Genomic DNA, 25,093 nt, shown 5'->3' with positions numbered 1-25,093 from the left:
TAAAAGTCCACCATGCCTGTCACTGTTTCTTGTTATACTACAATAAATATATACCTGTAGCTGGCAGCTGGCATTAGTGTACTGAACACTTAATGGTGTGTTTGCATTATTTTCAGTGTTGCACATGTATTATTTACTTTTCACACATTAGGCTCTATTCAAGGTAAAGTCCCACAGGGCCTATCTAAAGTATACCCTGTTAGGCTTTAAACAAAAGGTTGTCACCTAATAAATGTCAGTAATAACTAACAACAGTGTGACTCTTACTGTTTGATAAGTTCTAACTTTCTCAACCCTCACAGTGAGACTTAGTATGGAAGTTGCTGATGTGTAGCCCATGTGTCTGACATTTTAAGAGTTGTGTAAAAGAAACAAGTGACAACAATTCAGTTTGAATTGGAGGTCATTCAAAATACTGTGGACTGCAAAGAAACATTGTGAACAAAAACTATACATCATACTCTTTCTTACTACACATTTGTGTAGGAAGTGTGGCTGGATGCGTATTAAACTGGGAGCCAGTGCCATTCCTGTGCCTCATGCCCTGTATATTAGCCTGTCTGTGCTCCTAATCATCTTGAGAACTGGATGGAAATTCACAAAGTTAGGTGCTTCTGGGTTAAAAACAAAGACTTCTTGAGTTTGAATTAGTACCTAGTTTATAACTATCTTTCCTTGGTGGGTTTCTTTCTCTCTTTCTTTTTGGAAGGGCAAAGGATTAGGTGAAATTGATTTAGTAAGGCACTGAAGTTAAAATTTGGCTTCGCTGGTGAAATATATTTATTTACTTTGTAAAGAGAGAGAAGATAAGTTTTAGAGATAATATTTTAAATTACTACATTTTCTTCTTTCTGCTCCCCTTCTTAAAAATACCACATGGAATATTCCATTCATTACTGCCTGAGAAAGTCATTACTTTGCAGGCTGCAGTTGCTGAAACGGTTTAGTGGCAGAAATGTTTGCTTGCATTTTTTAGTGATTTTTTGGTAGTTCTTTGCATATCCAAACTGTAGCAAACAAGGAGAAACAGATTTTAATTTATATTGGGAAAACCTTGTGGATCATTTCATCAGATGACTCCCTGTCAGCCTCATATCTTGAAAAAAGAGATTAATGAAATAGCATCCGAAGCAGAAGTAGACTCTTATGGAATAAACCCTGATATCTTCTACAGTATTTTGTGGGATAATTTCAAGTTCTTCAGATGCAGAATACATAAAGAAGATTGTAGGACCCGTGATACATTCTGATTTTTTGTATTGCAAATAGTAGAAAAATTACTACCTCTAAGAATGGATCCTGGAGAGATACTGTCACAGTTATAACTTTTTCATCTATAATTTTATCTTATACAACTTTTTATTTTTATGTTAAAATTTTTTTCAAATAGGGAACTTAAAATAGTTTTGCTTCATGTATAAAATATTATTGTAATGTTAGAATAATGGATTGCCTGTGCATTGTAACCACAAAGGTAAGACACAATATGCTTTCCTGTTTTCACTGTTAGTAACAGATAAGACAGACCTTTTGTTCATAATGTATTTTAAAAATAAAGTGTTATAATTGTTAGATGTTTGAAAACATTTGAATCTATGTGATGCTTTGAATCTATGTGATGCTTAGTTCATATTCTTTATGAAAAGCTATGTTTCTAAATGTATTTAGATAGCTAAAAATAGTGTGTACAACAGACTTCTTTCCCTAATATTTACAGGAAGCTTTTTTCCTAACAGAAGAGGTCTTATAAGGCCTTAATTACATTTAAATCTTTTTAAAAAAATGTTTTCAAAGTTGTTTTCTTCCACTTTGTGTCTCAACATGTCATGCATGCTAGTTGAAAGTATAATTCATTTTGAGAACATTTTCTGGACTCTTCTATTTATTACAAATATAATTTTTTAGAGAAGAAAATAGTAAAGTTCTGATTGTGTTGCCTTTGGAAAGATGTTGATTTTGATTTAAGATGATTAAACTTACTGTACAAATTCTTCTTAAAGTACTTGTTTTAAAGCCTGTTTTGCTTATTGCCCTCAAAGTGCAACATACTTAGCTTAATCTTTAAGTTTGTCTTCCTTTATTTCTAAGCACCAGCTTATGAACATTATGTGATTGTGTTATAGATTCTGAGTGTTTACATTTAAAATTTATACATTGGTTTTTAAAATGTGAGAAAATTTACCCTTTTAATTTTTATTTCTGTATATTCATGGTGTCACATAGTAATGTTAAATGAAATTGAGATTTTTAAGATATTTAGTGACAAAATAAGTAAATTTGTAATTTCTGAAAGTAGGCTATTTCCTGTATAGTAAACTGTTTTTCACTAAGGGAGACAGTGGGGAAAATTGATGTAAATTACTATTCCACACAGTCTTACAGTTCAGCAGTACCTGATGAGATACAGACATGCCAATTATGTGAGGCCCTTCACCCCCCATTTATAAGATGTCTTCTGTACCTCTAAGTAAACTCTTTTAATGAAGTATTCCTAAAGAATGTTTAAAAGGCACGAAAGCCTGGAAAACCGGGTTGGTTCTACTTCTTTATGAGTTGTTCTTACAGACCATTGGTGGCTGTTTCTCCCTGTAATTGTTATCATTTCATTCAGTTTTATTCTCCAATATAAGAAGGTTAATTGAAATGATTTGTCTCTTTTCTTTGCTCCTTCTTATAGATTTAGAATTTTTTATCCTTAAAGTATTTATAAATTTTTATTATGTAACTGTTAAAAATAGAAGATGTAGATTAGAAGTTAGGAAGCCTAAAACATTATTTGTAGTTAACTTTTAAAAACATAAATTAAAGTAATTTATTCTATTATTAGAAGTAAATTCTAAGAATATTTTAAACCATTGATTATAATAGGAAAACAAAAATTCTTGATTTTCTCTTCAGCCAGAGAATAACAGTACATCCTACCCCTTCCTGGCTCCCTAACATAACATTCTTTATCTTTTTTGATCTTTAAAGAACTTTATAGTTTTATATGTTTTTAAAGTCTGATTATGTAGTTAGTTTAATTCTATCATATTAATACTGAAAACACCTTTCCAAGTGAATTTTTTTTCATCACCCGCCTCTCTCTTCTCCCACTTGTGTAGGCACGGTGAGCTAGGTAGGCATGTTGCATCACTGCTACCATGGATACTCTTAAGAACAGGCACGTGGGTTGAGCTAACGCAGTGATGATTAGTTTTCTTACCCCCCCCCCCCCGCGCAACTATATGTTCTTCACAATGAAGACTTTTATTTTTAAATGTTTGCAAATGACTAGATTGTGAGATGTGATGACTAAGTTATCACTGCTATTGAAGTGCCAAATCTTGGCCTCCATTTAGAGTAGAAGTAATGCCATATATTAATTCAAGACAGTCATAAATGACTTATATTTCTTTTCTGATTAATACATTTCAAACACAAATGTAATACTTGTTTTGCCTCTTAGTGAAGAAGAAAATATACTTTCAGTTTAAAAATTGTATTAGATGTAGATATTTTGCAGGGGAAAAATGCTAGAGAGCATTTGTACAGTGGCAGTATTTCTGATTGTTAGTATATTGCCATTTGATAAGCTCAGACACAACATTTTCACATAATGTCTTTCTAGGAGATACTTAATTTTATATTTGGAAGTTCTTATGTTCTTAGTTAGCTGCTTTGTAAATATGTCAGTTTGTGTGGAACTAATAATGTTAGGGACCAGGCAGAGAAATGTGGTTTTGTCAGCTCGTTATCACATAGGAAAATTAACTGAGAGCGTACACGGTCTCACAAGAATGATTTGAGAATATTATAGTATATAGTATACTTTCTTACATGATCAATAAACACTATGTATAAACTTGCAGATAAGAACATTCATCTTTATCAAAGAGGCTTTTAAGCTATTGTAACTTCTGGGAGTGAAGGAGGGAAAAGGGACAGGCAGGCATAGGTTGAGCATCAAAATTTCTTGCAGTAGAATTATGCCTTTCTCCATTTCTTGTTTTACTGCTTGTTGATCAAATAAGTAGAAAAAGAATGTTTTCTATTCTGTCATTTTAGGATCATTTAACAGAAGCTCAGATTGGTAGCAGGAGAAAGAACTGAAAAAAGAAAAAAAAATTTTTGTGTGTTCTAAAAACCTAGAAAGGAGAATATAAGCTTTTGTATTTCAGGAGATTCTGTTATATTCAGTGCCAGTTGTTAATATTTTTATTATTTAACTTTTCAAAACCTGGAGTCCATATTTAAAGTCATTAGAACAGTGTTTGAAACTTGCATTATTGGGTGTCTCTCCCAGTTAAGGAATTGACAACATATATGTTTAATGGAGATATAGACTAGGTTTTTATTCTTTGTGATAAGAGGAATTTTTTCAGTTATTGCGAGATATTTCCTTCATCTTTGAGATCTTTATGCATAACAGTTTTCAAGCCTGCACCCCTTAATCTTACATCCCTTTAGATTCCAGTTTATAGGTTACTTACTCAAATATTCTTTGATTCCTGATTAAGTTGCTCTATAAAAGTTTGTTTATAATACATAATGTATCATTTAAAATTGTTTTTTCTCATTAGATTATAAGCATTAGAACTTTTCCCCACTATATCTACCTGAGCTTGTGTTTAAAAAAATGAATATTTTACTTTGTAATTAATTTTAAGCCTCAGTTTAATATGGTTTAATATGATAAACTAAGTTTATCATTCTGTGCCTATAATGAACTCAGTGATCAAAAAACAGCTTATCTTTCCATTGTCTACCTGTTTCTTAGTTTATCATCATGTCTTGACAGTTTGCTCTTCATCGTTTAAATTGATTTGACTGTACATGTAAAGTTGACTTTATATATTGTTTGTGTTATATACTTGATTTGGGAGAGACAGAACCCTTTCTCATTTGATAGTGTTTACTTCAGTCTCTGAGCTGCAGAATGTTAACTAACAACTTCAGCAGTGAACTTTTGTGATGATTCAAATGTTCTAAATCTACACAGTCCTATCCAGGAGCACAGATAAGCTGAATTTTAATTTTACTCTAGTCTCAGATTATTGGTCTATAACAATAATTTTTATATACCTTCCAACTTTTTACTTATTTGCTCTCCCTGAATTTTTTAAACATTAGTTTTATTGAATAATAAATTCACCTAGTTTAAAAAATCAGAATTATCATTAAATATTTATGTAGAAATGTCTCACTACTATCCGTTTCCCCCTTGGCTTCCATAGGAAACTGTTTCTATTTATATTTTCACTACTTAAACATATACAAGTAAACAAGAATGTCTTTCTCTCTTGCTTTATAAAAAGGTAGTGATAAAATAAAAGTGTGTTTTATATTTATCCAATCTTTTACCCCTTGCTGGTTTTACTTAGAATATCCAGATGGCTTCTCCGTATTAGTCCATAGTTTTCTTCATTCTTTAAAACTATCTTTGTGTGAATGTATTTAACTCAAGAAGGATTTTTAAATAAATATTCTTCAACAATTTGTTTCACTGGGAAAAAAGAAAATTTGTATTCACACCTAATACTGTATATCAGGAAAGATTCCAGATGCTGTGGTTTGAATGATAGGGTTCCCTTGAGTGGTTGTTGCCTTTGGGAGCTGATTATGTCCTGAGAATTGGCCCTCATGAGTGAGATTGAGCACCCTTATAGTAAGATTCAGAGTTAAAAGCACCTTGTTGCCCTTTTACCTTTTCTGCCATATAAACATTTTTAATATTCTGATAAATATTGCAAAATTTTTTAAATCTAATAATCTTCAGACTATTCTCCAACTAAAGTGCCTTGCTTTATATTTAGTGTATTTTCACTAAGTTATTTCTTTGTATCTGGAATAGCTCATTATGGCTCTTGTCCACAGTGATTATTTCTTTACACTGCATAGAATGTTTTTTTTTTTCTAACTATTTTGCCTTTTTATTAACTTTTAGGCTCCAATTTATATTCATCTGGTATTCATCTTATTTGAAACCTACTGAATTATAATTGAGATACTCTTACTTTCTACTCATCCTTTCACAGTCTTTCTAAAGGAATAACTAGCTCCCCCCCCAAGAGTTCTTATAGACTTGTTCCTGCAGCAGCCACTCAACAGAACTTGTGCTGCTTAGAATGAACAGAGAGTGAAGGATAATAGCCAAGAACTCAGGCTCTGGTGAGTGTTGAAGTTCTGATCTCAACATTTGATTCTTGGACAAGTTGCTTATTATTCCCTCTGAATTTCAGTTTCCTAATCTGTAACTTTGGGGAAATAATTGAACCTACTTTTGAGAATGTTTGAGGATTGATTGTCCTGTCTGTGTGAAATGATGACTGGCACATGATAAAACTTTACTGTTTCTGTTTTATCAACTTCTTGCTTGGCTGCTTATATTTTGTATCTTAGAGCTATCGTAATGCCTCATATTGTGAGACAGTTCTGAATCTCTAGTTGCCAGTGTTGATAATCACAATATAATACTTCTCTGTGGTGATTGGTGTGTGACTATCTTATGGATATAGAAAAAGGATTGTCTTTTGTCTTAGTCACTTTCTCATTGCTGGGACAAAATACTCAAAACCCACAATTTAAAGGAAGGATTTATTTTGGCTCACATTTTCAGTGCATGATTGGCAGAGTGAGGCACGGTGGAAGAGGAAAGCTGCTCGTGTTATGGCAGCCAGGAAGCAGAGAAGGTGATCACAGTCCCCCATTGACCTGCCTCTAACAAGGCCTCCACCTCCTAACAACAGGCTAGCTATTGTACCTCCATAATCCATTCACTTCCCCAAATCCCTGCCTCTGAACACATGAGGCTTTTGGGGACGTTGTAGATCCTAAGCATAACACCTTTATGTGAAAATAGATAATTGTGATTCCAGTGGATATTCAACAGATATTTAACTGGAAACCTGATAAAATAGTAATAAATTGCTACAGAAATTGTGCTTTTTTAGTTTATGTTCTTGGGAATTATAAGTACCAAATGTGGCTCTTTGGGTAAAATATTCATATATTAATTAATAAATTCAGGGTACATTCTTACTTGCTATTTGTTTTTGGTGCTTGAGTCTTGTTGTATTGTCTAGGCTGGTTTCAAATAATCCTGCCTCAGCCTCTCAAGAAGCTGAGGCTGCAGGTCCACACCACCACACGTGGCTTTGTCATGCAGTTTTATATACAGAAGGTTATATTGAAATTGTGTCTTAGCAACTTTGAAAGGGGTGTGATGCCTTTTAAAAGTCTCAGAACAGAAATTTAAGATTTTTTTAGATTTTTAGTTAAAATGAATAGAAATGCTGCCCTCTACTGATGGCTGATTGTTTTACTGCCATGTAAAAAATGTTCACTAACCCAGTAGGATGCATTTTTAAGAAATAAATATTATACTAGAAGGTTGAAGTAAAACTATATAAAATATTCTGATAACATACTAATTAAGTAATTCTAATGTTCATGAAATATCTTTTTTGTTATTTCAGCTTTTACAAGAACTTGGATCCTGGACCACACTAATTTTAGTTACCCATTTTGTACCTGAGTTTTAAGTAATTGCTAAATTGATCCCTTTTGATTGTGTGGGTCAGAGCTTGTATTGGTAACTCATAAGTAAACTATAGGTAAAGACAATATAATTACTTTTTTGTTTATCTTATGCATTTAATGTTTAAAAATTTGAAACTTTTCAAAATATTTCAAATTTTAATCAGTATTAAATAGAGATGTAAAGTTTTGGTGCAAAGGTCTACAAGCAGGCACTGCTTTAAAATTGAAATGCTGAGCAGGTTTTTAACCTCTAATTTTATGTTTTTCACTGTAAAATGAGGAATTAGAAGAAATGATTTTCAAAGATTCTTTTCAGCTTTGTATTATTGAGTGCCTACTATATACAGAGTCCTACACTATATAAAAAAATATCATGGAAAACTGGGTAGCACCTACTCTAGATCAGGGGCTGACAAACTGACCACTAGGCCAAACCAGGCCGTGCTCATCCATTTACTTACTGAGTATGGCTGTTTTGTACTACAGTGGCAGAAATGAGTAGTAGCAACAGAGATCATGAAAATGCTAAAATATTTATTTTCTGCCCCTTTACAAAAAATGTTCGCTGAATCCTATTCCAGATGAAATTCTCGTCGAGTACTAAAGACTAATTTTATGTAAATGTTTCTAAAGAACATATGGACAAAATGTCAGGCATAGTTTAAAGCATGCGATTAAGGAAAACAGACTTTTTATATTGGCACCATTTTTCCAATTTAGTAGTATAGTGACGTCTTTGCAGTAATTCCCAGAGTTTCTTGATAATTGGCTATTGGCAGGAATTCTGGTTCACAATCTGGTTATCATCATCATCATCATTATCATCATCGTTGTCTTTATTATTGTTTTTCCTCTTTTTAAAATGTACAAATTTATGCAGGTGATGCCTTTTTATTACTATAATCACCACTCATATAAAGCTATAACACATTTTCAGTACCCTAAAAGACTCACTTTTTCCAAGACAATATATGCCCTCCTCAGAGGTATTTTTCTGACTTTTATCACTGTAGATTAGTTTTGAAACTAATCTATAAGCATAACATATATAATTATGATTTTACTCAGTCTCTGTAATACTCTCAATAATTAGTAAATTAATAATTTAAATTTGTTTTCATTACCTTGTGGTATTCCATTGTATGAATATACTATAGCTCATATTCTGATATGAGGCAATTTGAATTTGGTTTGGGGTGTTATGAATAAATCTTTGAACATTCTTATACTGTACAAATTTTTGTAGACTGTGTCCTAATTTTTCTTTTGTATATAAGTGGGATGTAAAGTTTTAAATTTATCTTGTAGTGCTCTTATCAGGAAGTTTTTATTTAATAGAACAGATTGGAGCAAGAAATCAAGGCACAATTTCAACTACTTTATAAGTTTGTCTGATCCATTGCTCTGTTAGAAAGTGCTAACTTTACATTTCTTCACCAACTCTCTTGATTAAGGCAACCTACATTTTAACCAACCAAGCAAGTTTTATTTCTAGTGTCAACTTTGATTGGTATTGGTATCTAGAGATCTTTGCTAAAAAATTAAACAGGTTGAAAGAGTGCTATCATCAACTACTAGTCTTTGCCATATCCAGCAGATTGCAGAAGTATGGGGGACTTGGCAGAAGAAGGGAATCATTTGTATTTAATGTATTTTGAAAGCTTTTACATATTGAATATAGTTCTATGGCATCTAAGATTACTTCAAAATAAAAAATAAGACTACTTCATTGTTCGGCTATGTCATAGATTTTATTTCATTTATTGTATTTGTCACTTTTTAGAATGTGTTCACTCCCTTAGAGGTTCCACTTTTCTTTTTCAATTTTATGCTTCCATCTTACCCATCTTTTCCTCTATCATTTTATATACTTTAAATTGCCATTTTAAAGTCCATTCTAACATCTATGTTGTCTAGTTTTGCTGTGGACCATTGTCTTTTGATTGCTTTTCTCTAATTTGTATTTTCCTGCTTCTCTTTGTATCTTGAAAAAAAATTTTGTGTGTGTGCCTTATAATGTACAAAAGGAACATTAACACTAAACCCAGTGTTCTTTTAAGAATTTGGAGTGAGGCTAATGAATTAGGAGTTGCGTTTGTTTGGGTATAGGATGTTGTTTTACGTACTTTGATCACTTCTCTTTTCAGATATTGTAAGGATTTGATCAGTCTTGGATCTTTCATAGTTCCTTTTCACCAGGACATGAGGACTTTTGCATTGTGAGACTGCGGAAATGTTTTATGGCTCTTGCAGCCCAGTTAAAGGCCTTCTACAGTATAGTACCTTCTGTAAATATCTCATGAAGGCAGTCTAGTGTCTGGGGACAAGTAATGGCATTTTGGGCTCCTCTGGATTTCACCTTGTCAGGCCAACCCCTTAACATTAATAGAGTTACTCAATCTGTAACAGGCCCAATTCTTTGCCCACATACATAGGTCTGATCTTACAGTCTTATGTAGGTGAGTGTCTGCCTTCTTAGGAAAGGCTCGTCTTGTTGGAATTTAGATTCTTTAGACTAATTTGTGTTCAAAAGTTTCCATTATCTTTTTGTAAAATCAGTCTTTATTTCGGAATAAGTAGAATCACATATGGTTGTAGAAACTTAATTCAGAGATCCCATGTGTGTTTACTCAGTTCTCACTAATGATAACTAGTGTAACAGTATTAACCAGGATATTGACATTAATACATTCAGGATACAGAACACTGCTGTCGTCACACAGATCCCTCATATTGCCTTTTCCCCTTGCCATACCCACTATATTTCACCCCACTTGTTTTCTTAATTCAAGCAACCACTGATCTATTTTCTGTTTCTGTTTTGTCAGTCCAAGAATTTTATATAAGTGTGGATTCACTTTATTCAGTGAGCCTAATTTTCTGGAGATTCATCCAGAAAACTTGTTGCGTACATGAGTAGTACCTGTTTGTTGCTGAGTACTATTCTGCAGCATTATGTACAACCCTTCAGCCATTTACCATTTAAAAGACTTTTTCATTTTTCTGATTTTCTGACTACTACAAGTAAGCTGCTTTAAATGTTTGTTTACAGATTTTTGTGAGCAGAATTATTCATTTCTTTGGGACAAATACCCAGGGAGGAGTTGCAGTTTCTGGGTTATGCGATACTTTTTTTTTTTTTTTCCAACTGCTAAACTGGTTTTTGTAGTGGCTGTACCATTTTACATTGCTATCATTTATATGTGAATGATTCACTGCAACCTTGTCAACATTTGGTGTTATCTCTTATTTTAACCATTTTCATAAGTGTATAATTATAGTTCATTGTAGTTTTAATTTACATTTTCCCAATGGTTAATGATTTTTAACATCTTCTCATGTGCGTATCTGCTATTCACATGACCTTTTTTGGTGAAATGTCTCAGCATGTCTTGTTAGGATAGTCTTTTTAATACTGAAATTTGAGAGTATAGTCCCTGGTCATATATGCTACTTGGAAAATATTTTTCTCAGTAGCTTCTCTTTTCCTTTTATGAGTCTTTCATAGGGCAAAAGTTTTAAACTTAGTTGAAATTCAGTGTACTCTTTTTGGTGGTCAATAAGAACTGTTTGTCTAGCCTTTTTTTAAAAAATTAAATTCAGGATTCAGGGGGCCAGGGATTTAGCTCAGTGGTTCTGGCTCTTGCCTTGCAAGCGCAAGGACCTGAGTTCGATCCCTGGTACTAAAAAAAAAAAATCAGGATTCATTTGTAAATTATTATGTTAGTATTACATATGTTCATGAAAGGCAACCATTGTCAGTGTCATTATTGGTTTATAAAGTATTCATCTTGCAAAATCAAGACTCTGTACCCGGTAAGTAATACACTAGTCACTTTCCTTCTCCAAGGACAAAATACCCAGTACCTGCAACTTAAAGGGGGAAGGGTTTATTTGGCTCACAGTTTCTGGTGGGTTCATCCCAAAATGTGATGGCTCTAAGGCAGAAAGGCATGGTAAAAGGGCCTGGCATAGGACAGCTGTTCATTCCATAGCAGCTAGGAAGCAGAAAGAGAAAGGAGGAACCTGAGATATACCCATCCAGATGTGTCCCTGATGACCCACCTCCTAACAGCAGGTTCGGCTACTGAACTCATCAATGGATGAATCTACTGATGAGTGCAATACTCCCATGATCCAGGCACCTTCCAAACAATGACTTTTTAAATCTAAAATATACCAGATAGTAATTCCTTATTCTCCCCTCCTCTGACTCTTGGTAACTACCATTGTACCATTGTACCGAAGTACCATTGTACTTTGTCTCTCGTTTTCACTACTTTCAGTCCCTATAGAAGTAGAATAATATAATATTTGTCTTTTGTGGCTGGTTTATTTCATTCAGCATTCTGTTCTCAAGGTTCATGTATAATTTCGAATTTCTTATCTTTTTTTTTCTTTCTGGCACTGGGGATGGAACTTAGAAATTTCCTACCTTTTTAAGTTTGGATACTGTTCATTCTTCTGGGTGTGTGTGTGTGTGTGTGTGTGTGTGTATTTACTATATCCATTATTCATAGATGGACGCTAAGTGGTTTCCATGCTTTAGATATTGTAAACAGTCTTCTTGTAAACACTGTAAAAATATCTTTTTTTTGAGACCTCACTTTCATTCCTTTCAGGTATATGCCCAGAATATGTAATCATATAGTAATTCTATGTTTAATATTTTGAGGAATTGCCATACTCTTTCCACAGTGGCCACACCATTTTACATTCCTGTCAACAGAGTACCATTGTGTCCATATCCTTACCAGCATGTTACTATTATTTTTTAATCTCTCCTAATAGTAGCTGACCTAATGAGTATAAAGTGATGATATCATTATAGTGTTTTATTTTGGTTTTTTTTTGGGGGGTGTCTGTCTGTTTGGTTATTTTTTGAGACAATCTCAAAGTGTAACCCAGGCTGGCCTCATGCTGAGGTTGCTGGTGTGTGCATGCCAACATGCCTGGCCTCGTTATCATTTTGATTTCTGTTTTTCTGATGACTGGTAATGTTGGGCATCTTTTTATGTGCCTATCGGCCATTTTAAAACCTAGCCTAATATGTTTTATCTGAAAGATTGCCGAGTGTGCACTTGAGAAGAAATGTGTATTCTGTAGTTTTTAGAGCATTTTACTTGACTTACCATATTAACATCCTCATTTATTTATCATGTCTGATAATTTCTTCCTATGAGAGTGAGATATGAACTGTCCAGTTATTGTAGAACTGATTCTTCAAGTCTGTCAATTTTTGCTTCTTGTATTTTGATAATGTGTTATTAGTGCATAAATGTTTGTAATTGTAATATCTTCTGGTGTTAAACTTCTAAAAATATATATTCTTTCTTGTCTCGTAACCTTTTTTGAATTTAAAGTCTATTTTGTTGTTACAAATGTAGCTATCCCTATTCTCTTTTGGTATTATTAGTATGGAATATCTTTTTTTATTCTTTTCAATATGTTTGCCTTTGGTTTTTAAGCAAGTCTCTTGTAGACAGATTATTGATTTATGATTTTTTGAAATACAAAATGCCAGTCTTTTTGGTGGGAGTTAAAACTACTTAAAATAATTAATGAGGCCAGGGATTTATCTCAGTGGTTCTGCCGCCTGGAGTTCAATCCCTGGTACCAAAAAATAAAATAAAATAATTACTGATAAGGCTTCCTGTCACTTTGCATTTATTTTCTGTTGCTGTTTTGTCTCTCATTTCCTGAATTATTGTCTGCTTTTGTGTTCAGTTCATTTTGTGTAAAGAAACCTTTTCAGTTCTTTTCATAGTTCCTTTTGAGGGTATTATGTAGCTATTTTCTTAGTGGTTGCCATGGGAATTACATTTAACCTCCTAAAGTTATAACATACTGTTTTGAATTTATGCTAGCTTAACTTCAGTAATATATAAAACTGTTTTTATAGCTGTACTCTTATCCTTTTTTCTTGCTGATACAAAATTATAAAATTGATGCTTAGTGTATCCCAAAACATAACTAACAATTTTTTAAAAATGGATTGTTCTCTTCAATTATGTAGGAAACAATATGTGACACACCCACCCCCAAAAAATACAAGTTGAGCCTTCCTTATTTGGAAATCTAAAATAATTTGTAATCTGAGACTTTCTGAATACTGACTTGTTGCATCAAGTGAAAATTCCACACCCAATCTGTAGTAGCCCAGTCAAAATGCAGGTGGTGCTTGACTATAATCTCAGCACTCTGGGAATAAGAGGCATGAGAGGACCTCAGGTTCGAGGTAAGTTTAGACAACTTACTGACTTAGCAAGTACCTGTCTAAAAAAAAAAACAAAAAAAAAAAACTTTTTTTTCCCAAAGGGCTCAATTTCAATCCCTAGTGCTGCAAACAAACACCCCAGCAGCTGCACTAAAAAAACTATATAAAACTTCTTTCAGGCCGTGTTGTATGGGTGTATATAAATTTTCCCTTAGACTTGGTTGGGCCTGATTCTGAAGATACCTTATGTAAGCAAATATTGCAGTATCTGAAAAAGATTCAAAATCTGAAATACCTCTTGTCTCAAACTTTTTAAGTAAAATACTCAACTTGTGCTAGCTTTTGTACCAATTTTTAGAAAGGTAATTAATTTCTTATATAGCAAGTAAAATGTGAATTTAATGCACATTTAAGATTCCTCTGTATGTTTTTGCTTGGCACATTGTAAGAATGTACTACAATTGATCCATTCACTCATTGGTGGGTATCTTGTCTGCTTCCAAGTTTTGGCATTTATGAAACCACTGCCATTAGCATTTACAAGTTCACATTTTCATGTGATACACATTTTAAACCATTTGTGTATGTTGCAGGAGTATTTGATTGCTAGATTGTATAGTGAGAATATGTGTAGTTGTATGAGCTACGCTACTTTGCATTCCTACCAGCAGTAAGCAGGTGTCCTGTTCCTCCATGTTCTTGGCAGCATGTTAGACTTTAGTCATTCTGATACATGTACAGTAGCATCTTTTTCTTGTATTTTAAAGTTCTCTAATGACTTATGATGCTGAACATATTTCCATATGCTTTTTTTGTTGTTTTATTTTGCCGTGCTGGGATTTGAACCCAGGATCCCATGCATGCTAGGCAAGTGTTCTCTCACTGAGTTACCAGGGCTGGTCTCAAACTTGTGATCTTCCTGCCTTACCCTCTTGAGTAATTAGGATTATAGTGTGTGCCACCATACCTGACTTTTTTGCCTTCTATATATTGACTTTTTTGATGAATAAGAAATTCTGGGTTGACCTTTTTTCCTTTCAGCACTTCACCTCTCTGTTTTCCTGTACTTGATATGTCCCTTTTTTCTCTGGTTGTTTTAATTCTTATTTCTGCATAGTTCTTAGTAATTTGCTTACTGTTTTGTCTTGGACTATATGTATATATGCATACAGGTAGGGGTGTGAGTGTATGTTTATGTTATGCTTGGGCATTTGTGAGCTTCTTGGAGCTGTGAATTTATAGCTTTAATCAAATTTGGAAAATTCTGGCTCAGATTTTAAAATCTCTGCTTTCATTTCATTCTTCTTGTGGGATTTCAGTATGTGTATGTTTGATTGCTTGTTAGTGTCCTTATAGTCAGCCAGTACGGCTATATTTATTTGTTTCTCTTCCTCTCCCCCTCCACCCCCCTCCCTCTCTCTCCCTTTCTGTCCCTCTCTCTCCTCCTTCTGTGTGGGTAATTTCTGTTGTTGTAATATCAAGTTCACTAATTTTCTTTGGTGGTGTTAATCTCATCTAGTGGAATTTTCATTTCAGATACTGCATTTTTCATCACTTGAAGTTCCATTTGGTATGCTTGTATTGCTTCTATTTTTGTCATTGTGTTCATATTCTCCTTTAAATCCTTAAGAGTATTTATATTTTACACAGTTCAAAGTTTTTGTTAATTATCATCTGGCATTTCTAGATCTATTCGTGTGGACTAATTTTCTTCCTGGTGATAGGTAAAAGTTTTATGCTTTGTATGTCTGTAAGCTCTCACTAGATACCACATATTGTGAATGTTGATGATTGTTTCTGAATACTGTCGTCTTCCTTTATCAAGACTAACAAGTAGATTCTAAAACTACAGCTGATACCTTACCTTATTTATACTTTTTCACATAACATACCTGTGATAAAGTTTAATTAAGCATAGAAAGAAATTATCAACAGCATGATAAAATTCTACAGTTACAACAATATACTGTACTAAAGTTATCAGCCTCCTTACTGTTGTACTTTGGGGCTGTCATGCAAAATAAGAGTTACCTGAATGCAAACACTCTGATACAGTTAATCAGATAACCAAGATAGCAGTGAAGCAGGACTATGACATTTCACCACACTACTCAGAACAGTGAATAATTAAAGACTTATGAATTGCTTACTTCTGGAATTTTCCATTTAATATTTTTGAGATTCTGGATAACTGAAATTTCAGTAACTAAAAAGAGGGACCTACTATTGTTTTCTCTAAAGAGTACTGATGTATGTTTTGACAGACAGCGAAGTCATTGGCAGATAAAGTTGATCCTTTTAAGACTTAAGGCTCTTTGAAGTTGGATCTCCAGTAGCTAATCTTTTCTTTAAGACTGATTTAGTCTAAATACTGTCTAGGAGTTTCTGCTGATTGCTCTAAGTCCCTACTGTGTATAAATTTGATTATTTCTTAGCCTAGTTTAAGCTGTGGAAGTTTTTAAACTTTGTGACAGTTTTTGCTTTGCCTTATTGAGTTTCATATGAAAATTAGTATTAGAACTAAAATCTCAAGGAAGCTTCTTGTACTGAGGTTGATTTCTGAATTTCTTTGTCTTAGCTTTCTTAGCTTTCTCCTTTCTGGTATTTTACCTTGCAAATTCCAGTGCTCATCCTCCCTGCACACTAGTTTGACCAATAAAATTGCTATGTTTGCTTGGGTTTCTTTGTCCATTGTGTGTACCAGATTCCAAAAATTATATCCAGGAGACAGCCAGTAAGATAGTGGAACTATCTCTCAGGTGTTAGTAGTCCTGTACTGCTTATTATCCCAGTATATATTAAAACTGCTGTTTGTTTATTTTTTCTAGTTTTTAGTTGTTAAAGGCAAAAGAGGAAGTTCTATACCGAATAACTTCTTCATAGCCTCATGCAGAAGTATTTCATTTTCTCTTTATTTAGATCTTGTTTAATTTCACAGTAGACACAGTTTTACTTCTTCCTTTCCACCTGTATGTCTTTTGTTTTTCTTGCCTGGTTTATACTGGTTAGAATCTCTAGTACATTTTTGAAGAAGTGTGACAAAAGTGTGCATCTTTTCCTTGTATTTGATCTTAAGGAGAAAGCATTCAAGTTTTCACAATACACTTCATCTTAGCCAAAAGGTCAAAAAGCAGTCAAGTTTTCACCAAAAAGTCTGTTGTTCTTTTATTTTGTTTTTTTGAAATGCCCTTCATCAACAGAGGAATTTTCTTTTTTTTTATTTTCTAAGTTTGTTCAGTTTTTACTAAGAATAAGTGTTGGATTGTGTCATATTCTTTTTCTTTCTGTTGAGATTCTTGGTCAATTCTCCGATTGATATTTTGTTTTGTATAGAAAGGGTTTTTGTGGTTCTTTCTTAGAGAAGTAGAGATTTTAGAATCACCTGTGCGCTGCATGTTAAATGAAAACCATGGAAAATGATTTACTACCATTTGTAGAACAAATATCAATGAAGTTCCTGCAGTTTGCATATCTGACAGGTTTGCTGGATTCTGATGAACACTAAAGATTTAGATGTAGTTAGGGATTAGAATTTCAAACTAGAAATAACAAGTTGTTTCCTCTGTGAAACAGTTTTTTTAGTTGAAAATACGCATGTAGCTATAAAACCTAAGTAGTACATAGCCCAGTTCTACTTTTCCTAAAATAATACCTACCTTTCTTTTTGTTGCCATAAGCAGTATCCTTTGCATGGCTCTTACACATCTTTATATCCATTGCTAAGATTGAACAAAACACTGCCACTAATTTTTATGATCCTACTGTAGTTCTACTCTCCTATAATTCCTCTATCATACTCTCCACATTAACTGTGTATACATTTAGGTTTTTACTGACCCTGCCCCATTATTTGAACCTGTTTATAGTCAGTTTAATTTGTTCTGTTCTTCTGTTTGGCTCTCTTCAACTGTGAACATAACTAAAATTCTGTGGTTGGTTAAAATCAGTTTAGATATACAGTTTGATCTACAGTGAATTTAACATTTGATTTGATGTTTTAGTTTGCATTACTTGGTATTTCCTTTGACAAAGTAATATTTTAATCACAGCCAAATGTGTTTAGTTTTTTTGATACTGCTGAATCAACTTTTAAAGCTACTTGTAACAAACTCTTTAATAAAATTGAAAGGGAAGTAATACTCCCATATTCATTCCTGGAAGCAAACATTACCTTGATTCCAAAAAGCAGAGAACAGCCCAATCAGAAAGGAGAACTGCAGGTCAATCTCCCTAATGAACATAGATGCAAAAATCCTCAATAAGATATTGGCAAATAGAACACAGATCATCAAGAAGATCGTACACCCTGACCAAGTGGGGTTCATCCCAGGGATGCAAGGATAGTTCAACATATGTAAATCAATAAATGGTAATACACTATATTAGCAGATTCAAGGACAAAAAACATATGAACATCTCAATAGATGCAGAAAAAACATTTGACAAAGTCCAACACCCATTCGTGATTAAAAAAAAAAAAAAACCTACAGAAAATTGGAATAGATGGTCTTTGTCTCAACCTAATAAAAGCCACTATGAAAAAACAACAGCCAACATCATTCTAAATTTGTCAAAAACTGAAAATCTTTCACTCTAAAATCAGGAAAAGACAAGGATGTGTCCACTATCACCACTCTTGTTCAATATAGTTCTAGAAATATTAGTCACAGCAATTAGACAAGAGAAAGAAATAAAAGGAGTAAAGATAGGAACTGAAGAAGTTAAACTGTCATTATTTACGCGTGACATGATACTCTACATAGAAGACCCCCAAAACTCCACCTGGTCCTTCTAGGATATTTAGTAAATATCTGGCTTCTACCCGCTTGAGGCCAGTACTATGGACCCCTCTCCTCTCCACTGCCTGTAGAACAAAAATTAGCAAATACTCCTTGGGAAATGTAATTGTCCCATGTTGAAAACCATTTCTCCTAATAAAGTTGAGTGGCTTTATTCTCAGACAACAGCATTGAAAGAATGTGCTTTTTATCACCTCTTTTTCCAAGATTTTGATAGTCTTTCTGACACACATAAAAACACTTTGCATAAAGTCAAAGTGGTAGATAATTAAATGACAGCTGCTTTTACAACAGTGATATTTTTATTATCTTTATTTTTTAGCAGCTTGAAAAAATGATCATTTGACAGGATTTTTTTTTTCTTATTGAGTTTATTGGTACATTTTAGGTATACAGTACAGTTACATTCATTATTGGTATCTTGTACCTTTACATGACAGGTCTTGGTTCTCATTCTTTCCCCTTATCCCTGCCCTCCCTTCACCCCCTCCTCCCTTCCCTATTTACAAAAACTTTATTTCCATTTTTTCGTTTTCTCATATTTTTTTCTTTTCCCTTATTTCCTTTATTATGTATTTGTGACACTGATTTATTAAAGTGTCATTTAAGAGACAAAAACCCTCAGGTACTTCAGTGCTAATCATGTTGACTCAACAGTTTCAAGCCAATCAAAATTAAGATTTTCATGTTAAGCCCCAAATTTATGTTTCTTATATTCTCTCTCAGGCGGTACAGATTAAACATACTTGTTTTAAAATTCAGACAAAAATTATTCAAATTCCTAATGATCATAACACAATCTTACTGTAATTGAATATATGTTCACATTTATTGTGCAACCAACTCTTTAAGATAAATCTTGTACTAAGAGCATCAACAGACTGGTTCTACTTGAACTTTGCCTGGCATTTTATTCTTTCTGACACATGCCAAGTAATGTATTCATGTAATTTTAGGCAAGCAGCTATCCATATATTGTAATTGAATTTTTATGAAGGCTGAAATTGCACATGTACACAAAAATTGGGAGAAATTGTATTTTAAGATTTCCACAGAATGAATTTAATTGGTACTATAAGTAAGTTGCTGTAGATACATAAATGTATTAAAACTTTTTTTTACATTATACTTCTGGTTTTTTAAAAATAAAATTTCTAAAGCTCCTGAAAGAATATCAGTAAGATCCCTGGAGCAGTGAAATAGCCTGAGAACCACAGCTTGACAGCTTGATTCTGATTTGGTTGTTTTTAAATATATAATCTAAGGAGCGTTTTACTTTGTCTTGCTGTAGTACAATTGGTATTTGATCTTTCATTTAAGTTTCACAAAGTTCACATGATTTATAACAGGTTATCTACTAGGGCAATTGTACTGGAAGCTCTTTATTTCCAACTCAATACTTTTTAACAAATTGTCCTACTTTCATCTCTGCCTTTCCTCTTCCTTTTTAAAATTGCTTAAGTAGGAGTAGAACAGAGTGGGGAAATTTTATAGGAAATTAGTATTGTGAAAGTCTTCTTGGGCAAGTTTAGAATTAGTTGTTAGTCTTGGTTGTTAGTCGTGGTTACTAATAAGGGAACTGCTGTCTTTTGGCTCACTGTCCCTTGTACTAAATATAGTATACTTTTCCACAAAAAAAAGCTTGATTATAGAGAGGTAAGATTTCTGAGGAAAAAAAATAACATGAATCAATGATGCTTTGTAAAATTTGACAGTATTAATAATTATCCTTTTTATTTCTTAACTGGGTAGATGTAGTTCTTAAAAATGTCTTTAGTATAGTAAAAGAAAGATAATTACATGGATGGAGTTGTAAATAGTTCTTTTACTATTACCCAGCCTTTTCCTGTTATTGGTTAATTCAACTTTAAGTTTAACTACTGTTCATTTTAATTACAATGAAGTTAAGACAAAAGATGTAGCATTTGTTTGCAAGATTTAAATATAAAGTACTATTAAGAATGACAGACATTTCAGTGTTTTGTTTTTATTTTGATGTATTTCATTTATTTTAGTGTTTTTATCTCATTCAACTTTTTTTTTTATTATCCAGGATGAATTTTATTGTTCTGCTTAATTTTGCAAGATGAGTGATTTTTATTCTTGCTTGAATGGTTATAGAGATGAATCAAATGACACAAGATGGAAAATGACTGAATTATTCTTTTTTCATTAAAACTTTCTCAGTCAGATAAGAATGTTTAGTAGTATTGTGAGAGAGCATCATAAATGAAAATCTCAGGGCTCCTGTTGTATCAGCAGGATACTGAACCCCTTGCTGCAACATCTTGCTCCTACCCCAAAGCAGCCAGCAGATATTTGCATTTACTGGCTCTGCTGGTGTTGGATCTTAGTCTCTTGGGTGAGATAGCAGTCCTTACACTGCAGCAGGTAGAGCTCAATAGTGAACCCAGTATTAGATTAAATTTTAAGAATATTATCAAGGCTTTGTGCCCTGACAAGTAAGGCTGAATGAGTACAGTACTTTCATTCTGGGAATTTGATTATAATTTATTGAAGTAGTTTTATTATATAGGAAAAAGCAGCAGTATGTTAATTCCAGCCATAGTATGCAGAGCTGATCTCTGCTACACAGGTGGAAACAGCTGGAGAATGCAACATTTTTATATTTATTTTTTATTTATTCATATATATTAATATGTATTTATATATATATATATATATATATATATGAGTGCTTTGGATCTAGTTTATTAAATGTTCAAGACAGCAAGCAACATTTCATAAGACAGTTTTCTGGAATTTCTGTTTGAAAAAATGTCTTCTAGCGTCAAAAACTTGGATTGTTTTTCTCCGATATGCCACTATAAAGTAGGATGCACCAGCAGCATATTTTCCTTAATGTTTGATTGTAATATATATATATATATATGAGTGCTTTGGATCTAGTTTATTAAATGTTCAAGACAGCAAGCAACATTTCATAAGACAGTTTTCTGGAATTTCTGTTTGAAAAAATGTCTTCTAGCGTCAAAAACTTGGATTGTTTTTCTCCGATATGCCACTATAAAGTAGGATGCACCAGCAGCATATTTTCCTTAATGTTTGATTGTAAGGTGGATTTGAATAATACTTCCTTTAAAAAAGCTTGGTTTTAAAAATCCAGCAGTGTTTCAGAAAATAAATAATATGACTGGGTGATTTGACTTTATCATGTCATTTTGTCCTTTGTGTGTTTGACACAAGTAAAGAACTTGTCTTATTTACACACAGTTAAAGTGTAATGTAAAAGAATCTTATTTTTATGAAAGCTCCTTTAATAGAGGCTTGATTATTGACTTGGTGTTTTTGCTTTGCTATTGTGGATAATTCAGTATATAGGAAGCACTATTGATATGGAGAATTGGAAATGCCTTCTGGTACTATTTTGATGAAATCAAGTTCTTGGCATATTTAATATTTAAATTAATGTCATAAGCTTTGTGAGTTTGATTCTAAATCAAATTGATACTTAGGTTGTATAGAGGAAAAAATCACTTTTAAAACAAAAAAAGAATGCCCTCTTACTCATCCTTTGTGAGTGAAACAGTCATTATATTACTGATGTGTTCTGTATAAAGAAAATAAAGTTTGCCTTAAAGATAAACGATTATCTTACATGAATTATTAAAAGGCACAAAGGGCTGGGCATGGTGACTCACACCTATAATCCCAGCACTTGGGAGGCTGAGGCAGGAGGATTGCTATGAGTTCGAGACTAGCCTGGACTACATAGTGAGTTCCAGGTCAGTCTCAACTATATAGTGAGACCCTGTCTCAAATAACCAAAAAAAAAAAGCACAGAGTGATGTATTTTTACCTGATTTGTGCAATAAATAGCAACATATGGTTTCAAAGTAGTTGAAAACTACATATATATAGTAGTTGGAATAATTACTTATTCTGAACGTTTTGGGAATTTTTCTGTTTGTTTTTTGGCACCAGGGATTGAACGCAGAACATTGCACTGGCAAATGAAGTATTATTTTAAATGAAACCTTTTTCTTAGTTTTTGTGGGATTGAACTTCCTAATTTGATGACATGAATGAGCCTCAAATTGCTAGTTCACTAAATAAATTATAATGAAACAGGTTTTTTTAAAGACTTATTTATTAAAGAATATATTGTTCCTCTGGTTACCTGAGGGTTTTTTTAACAATTTTTTATTGGTGCATTTAAGTAGTACAGAATATTAAGATTCATGATGGTATATTGGTGCATGCATATAAACGTTCTAATTTTCATTCCTGTTACCCACTTTCCTCCTGTCACTAGAAGGCTACCCTCTAGTTTTTTGTGCTTGCTATGTTTTTGTATCTTTTTTTATTTTCAAATTTCTTTATAAGAGAAAACATACAATTTTTAAGTTTCTGGGACTGCTTTATTTCACTTACTGGATGGTCTCTAGTTCTATCCATTTTCCTTCAGATGACATGAATCCATTCTTTTTTTAACTAAATACTCCATTATGTATCTATACTTTCTTTATCATTCACCTATTAATAGCCATTGTGCCATAGCTTACCTGTTGTGAGTTACGTGACCAAAAAGATGGGTGTGCTTGTATCACTGTAGTATGTTGTCTTTTAATTCCCAGGCGTAAACCAAGAAAGTTTTATAGCTGGATCGAGTGGTATAGATATATTTTAGTTTTGAAGAATCTCTGTACTGATCACTGTAGTGATTGTACTAGTTTACATTCCCACCAAGAGTTGTAAGAGCCCACTCCCCACTTCCTTCCATCAACATTCATTATTTGGGATGAGATTTATTGTTTGCATTTTCCTGATAGCTAAAGATGTTGAACATTTTTTCTTGTACTTATTGCCATTTGTGTTTCTTCTTTTGAATTCTGTCATTTCACTTGTCCATTTATTGATTGGGCTATTTGTGGGTTTGAGAGTTTTTTTCTGTATTGTTTTTTGAGCTCTTTATATATTTTATATCCTTGATTGGAAGAGCAGCTAGTGAAGATTTCTCCTATTCTGTAGGCTGCCTCTTTACTTGATTCACTTTTTAATTTAATGTAGTTCCATTTGTTGATTGATGATATTATTTCTTGGCTTTGTGTTCCTACTCAGGAAGTCTTTGCCCGTATGGCTTCAAATGTATCTCATTTTCTTCCAACAGTTGGAAAGTTTCCATCTTATGATCAAAGTCTCTGATCCATTTTGATCATATTTTAATACAGAGTGAGAGATGAGCATTAGTTTCCATGTTCTGCTTGTGGCTCTCCAGTTTTCCCAGCAACATTTGTTAAATAGTCTATGTTTTCTTTGGCATTTGTTCTTGGCTCCTTTGTCAAAAATCAGATGTCTGAAGCCGGGGGATTTAGCTCAGTGGTTCTGCCTGCTTCACAATCACAGGGTCCAGGGTTCAATCCCTGATACCAAAAAAAAAAAAAAAATCAGATATCTGTAGGTACACTTGTTTGTTGCCGTGTCTTCTGTTCCATTTGTCTTCATAACTGTTTATGTGCCAGATTTTGCTGCTGTGACTTTATAGTATAATTTGAAGTCAGGTATTTTGATCCTCCAATTGGTTTTTTTGTGTTTTTTTGTTTTGTTTTGTTTTTCCCTCAGGATTGCTTTGTCTATTCTGGGTCTTTTTTTGCTCCATCTGAGTTTTAGATTTTTTTTTTTTTAAAGAGTGTTGCTATTAGTTCATGTTTGGTTTTGGGGTTTTTTTCCTCCCCTTCCTCATTTTAAATTCTTTGTAGTGTTAGAGGATTCTTATTCTCTTAGTAAGATTTCAGATATTTTCAGAAATGGTTGTATGAGAGAAATCTTTTTCAAGGAAACAGTTTAATAAGTTTAACATTCATATTGGTCATTAGTTTGTAGGCCATTGTGAAATTCCATTGCAAGACTTAGATCACTCAGGACACATTTTTGTTTTTCCTGTGTGTGAATAAGCCTTCTTCATGAGGTATACAACAAGATATTTTACGAAAAGGTTTCAGGTTTTTTAGTAATATTTTTCACTCTAAAAAGGTAATCACTATTAAAGTATTTTCTTGTTTTTTATATATTCAGGCAAAGTAAACATGTTATTGAGATATATGTTTCAAAAATGCTATCCTTACCATAGAATTGGTTTTAAGAAGTTGTATACCATTGGCCGTAATTACTCTGATAATCTGTAAATTAGGAATCTCTCCCCCACCGCTTTAAATTACTGTGGAATCCTATGATATTTATCACAAAATAACACTTGAGGTTCTTGTTTGCCTCCTTTTTGAAAAACTAAGACATACTGTTTATAGCATATCTCTTGCTGTGGTCATACATTGTGATTAAAAATAATAATTTTTTTTTTTTGGTACCAGGAATCCCCCACTGTGATTAGATTGATATCTGTCTGTCTTTTTATGTCCAGACATTCAATACATAGATATTTACAGTTAACTCTGCCTGTTGAATTGTTTCCTTCACCAGTATAAAGTAGCCATATCTCTCTTCTGATCAGTTTTGGCTTGAAGTTCGTTGTATTTGAAATTAGCATAGCTACTCTTGCTTTCTTTCGTATCACTTTTCCATCCTTACACCTTTATTT

At 33.1% G+C, this 25,093-nt stretch overlaps 1 protein-coding gene across 19 annotated transcripts in view; it reads left to right on the top strand.

Moving 5' to 3' along the window:
- Dlg1 (discs large MAGUK scaffold protein 1) overlaps positions 1-25,093 on the top strand; it is a 200,423-nt gene that overhangs the window by 28,247 nt on the left and 147,083 nt on the right. The window contains exon 1 of one of the 19 annotated variants that reach the window (XM_010624044.3): positions 1,401-1,474. The exons of the other annotated variants lie outside the window; for them this stretch is intronic. Within the exon in view, the coding sequence (XP_010622346.1) occupies positions 1,445-1,474 (30 nt within the window). The 5' untranslated portion in view covers positions 1,401-1,444. Of the gene's footprint in view, positions 1-1,400; positions 1,475-25,093 lie in introns of those variants that run through there. 19 annotated transcript variants of the gene reach the window in all.

The sequence above is a fragment of the Fukomys damarensis genome, unplaced genomic scaffold, assembly GCF_012274545.1.
Source record: "Fukomys damarensis isolate Sample0158 unplaced genomic scaffold, DMR_v1.0_HiC HiC_scaffold_12, whole genome shotgun sequence".
NCBI lineage: Eukaryota > Metazoa > Chordata > Mammalia > Rodentia > Bathyergidae > Fukomys > Fukomys damarensis.
Note: the sequence above shows the minus strand (reverse complement) of the source record. Positions and strands in the feature narration are given on the sequence as shown.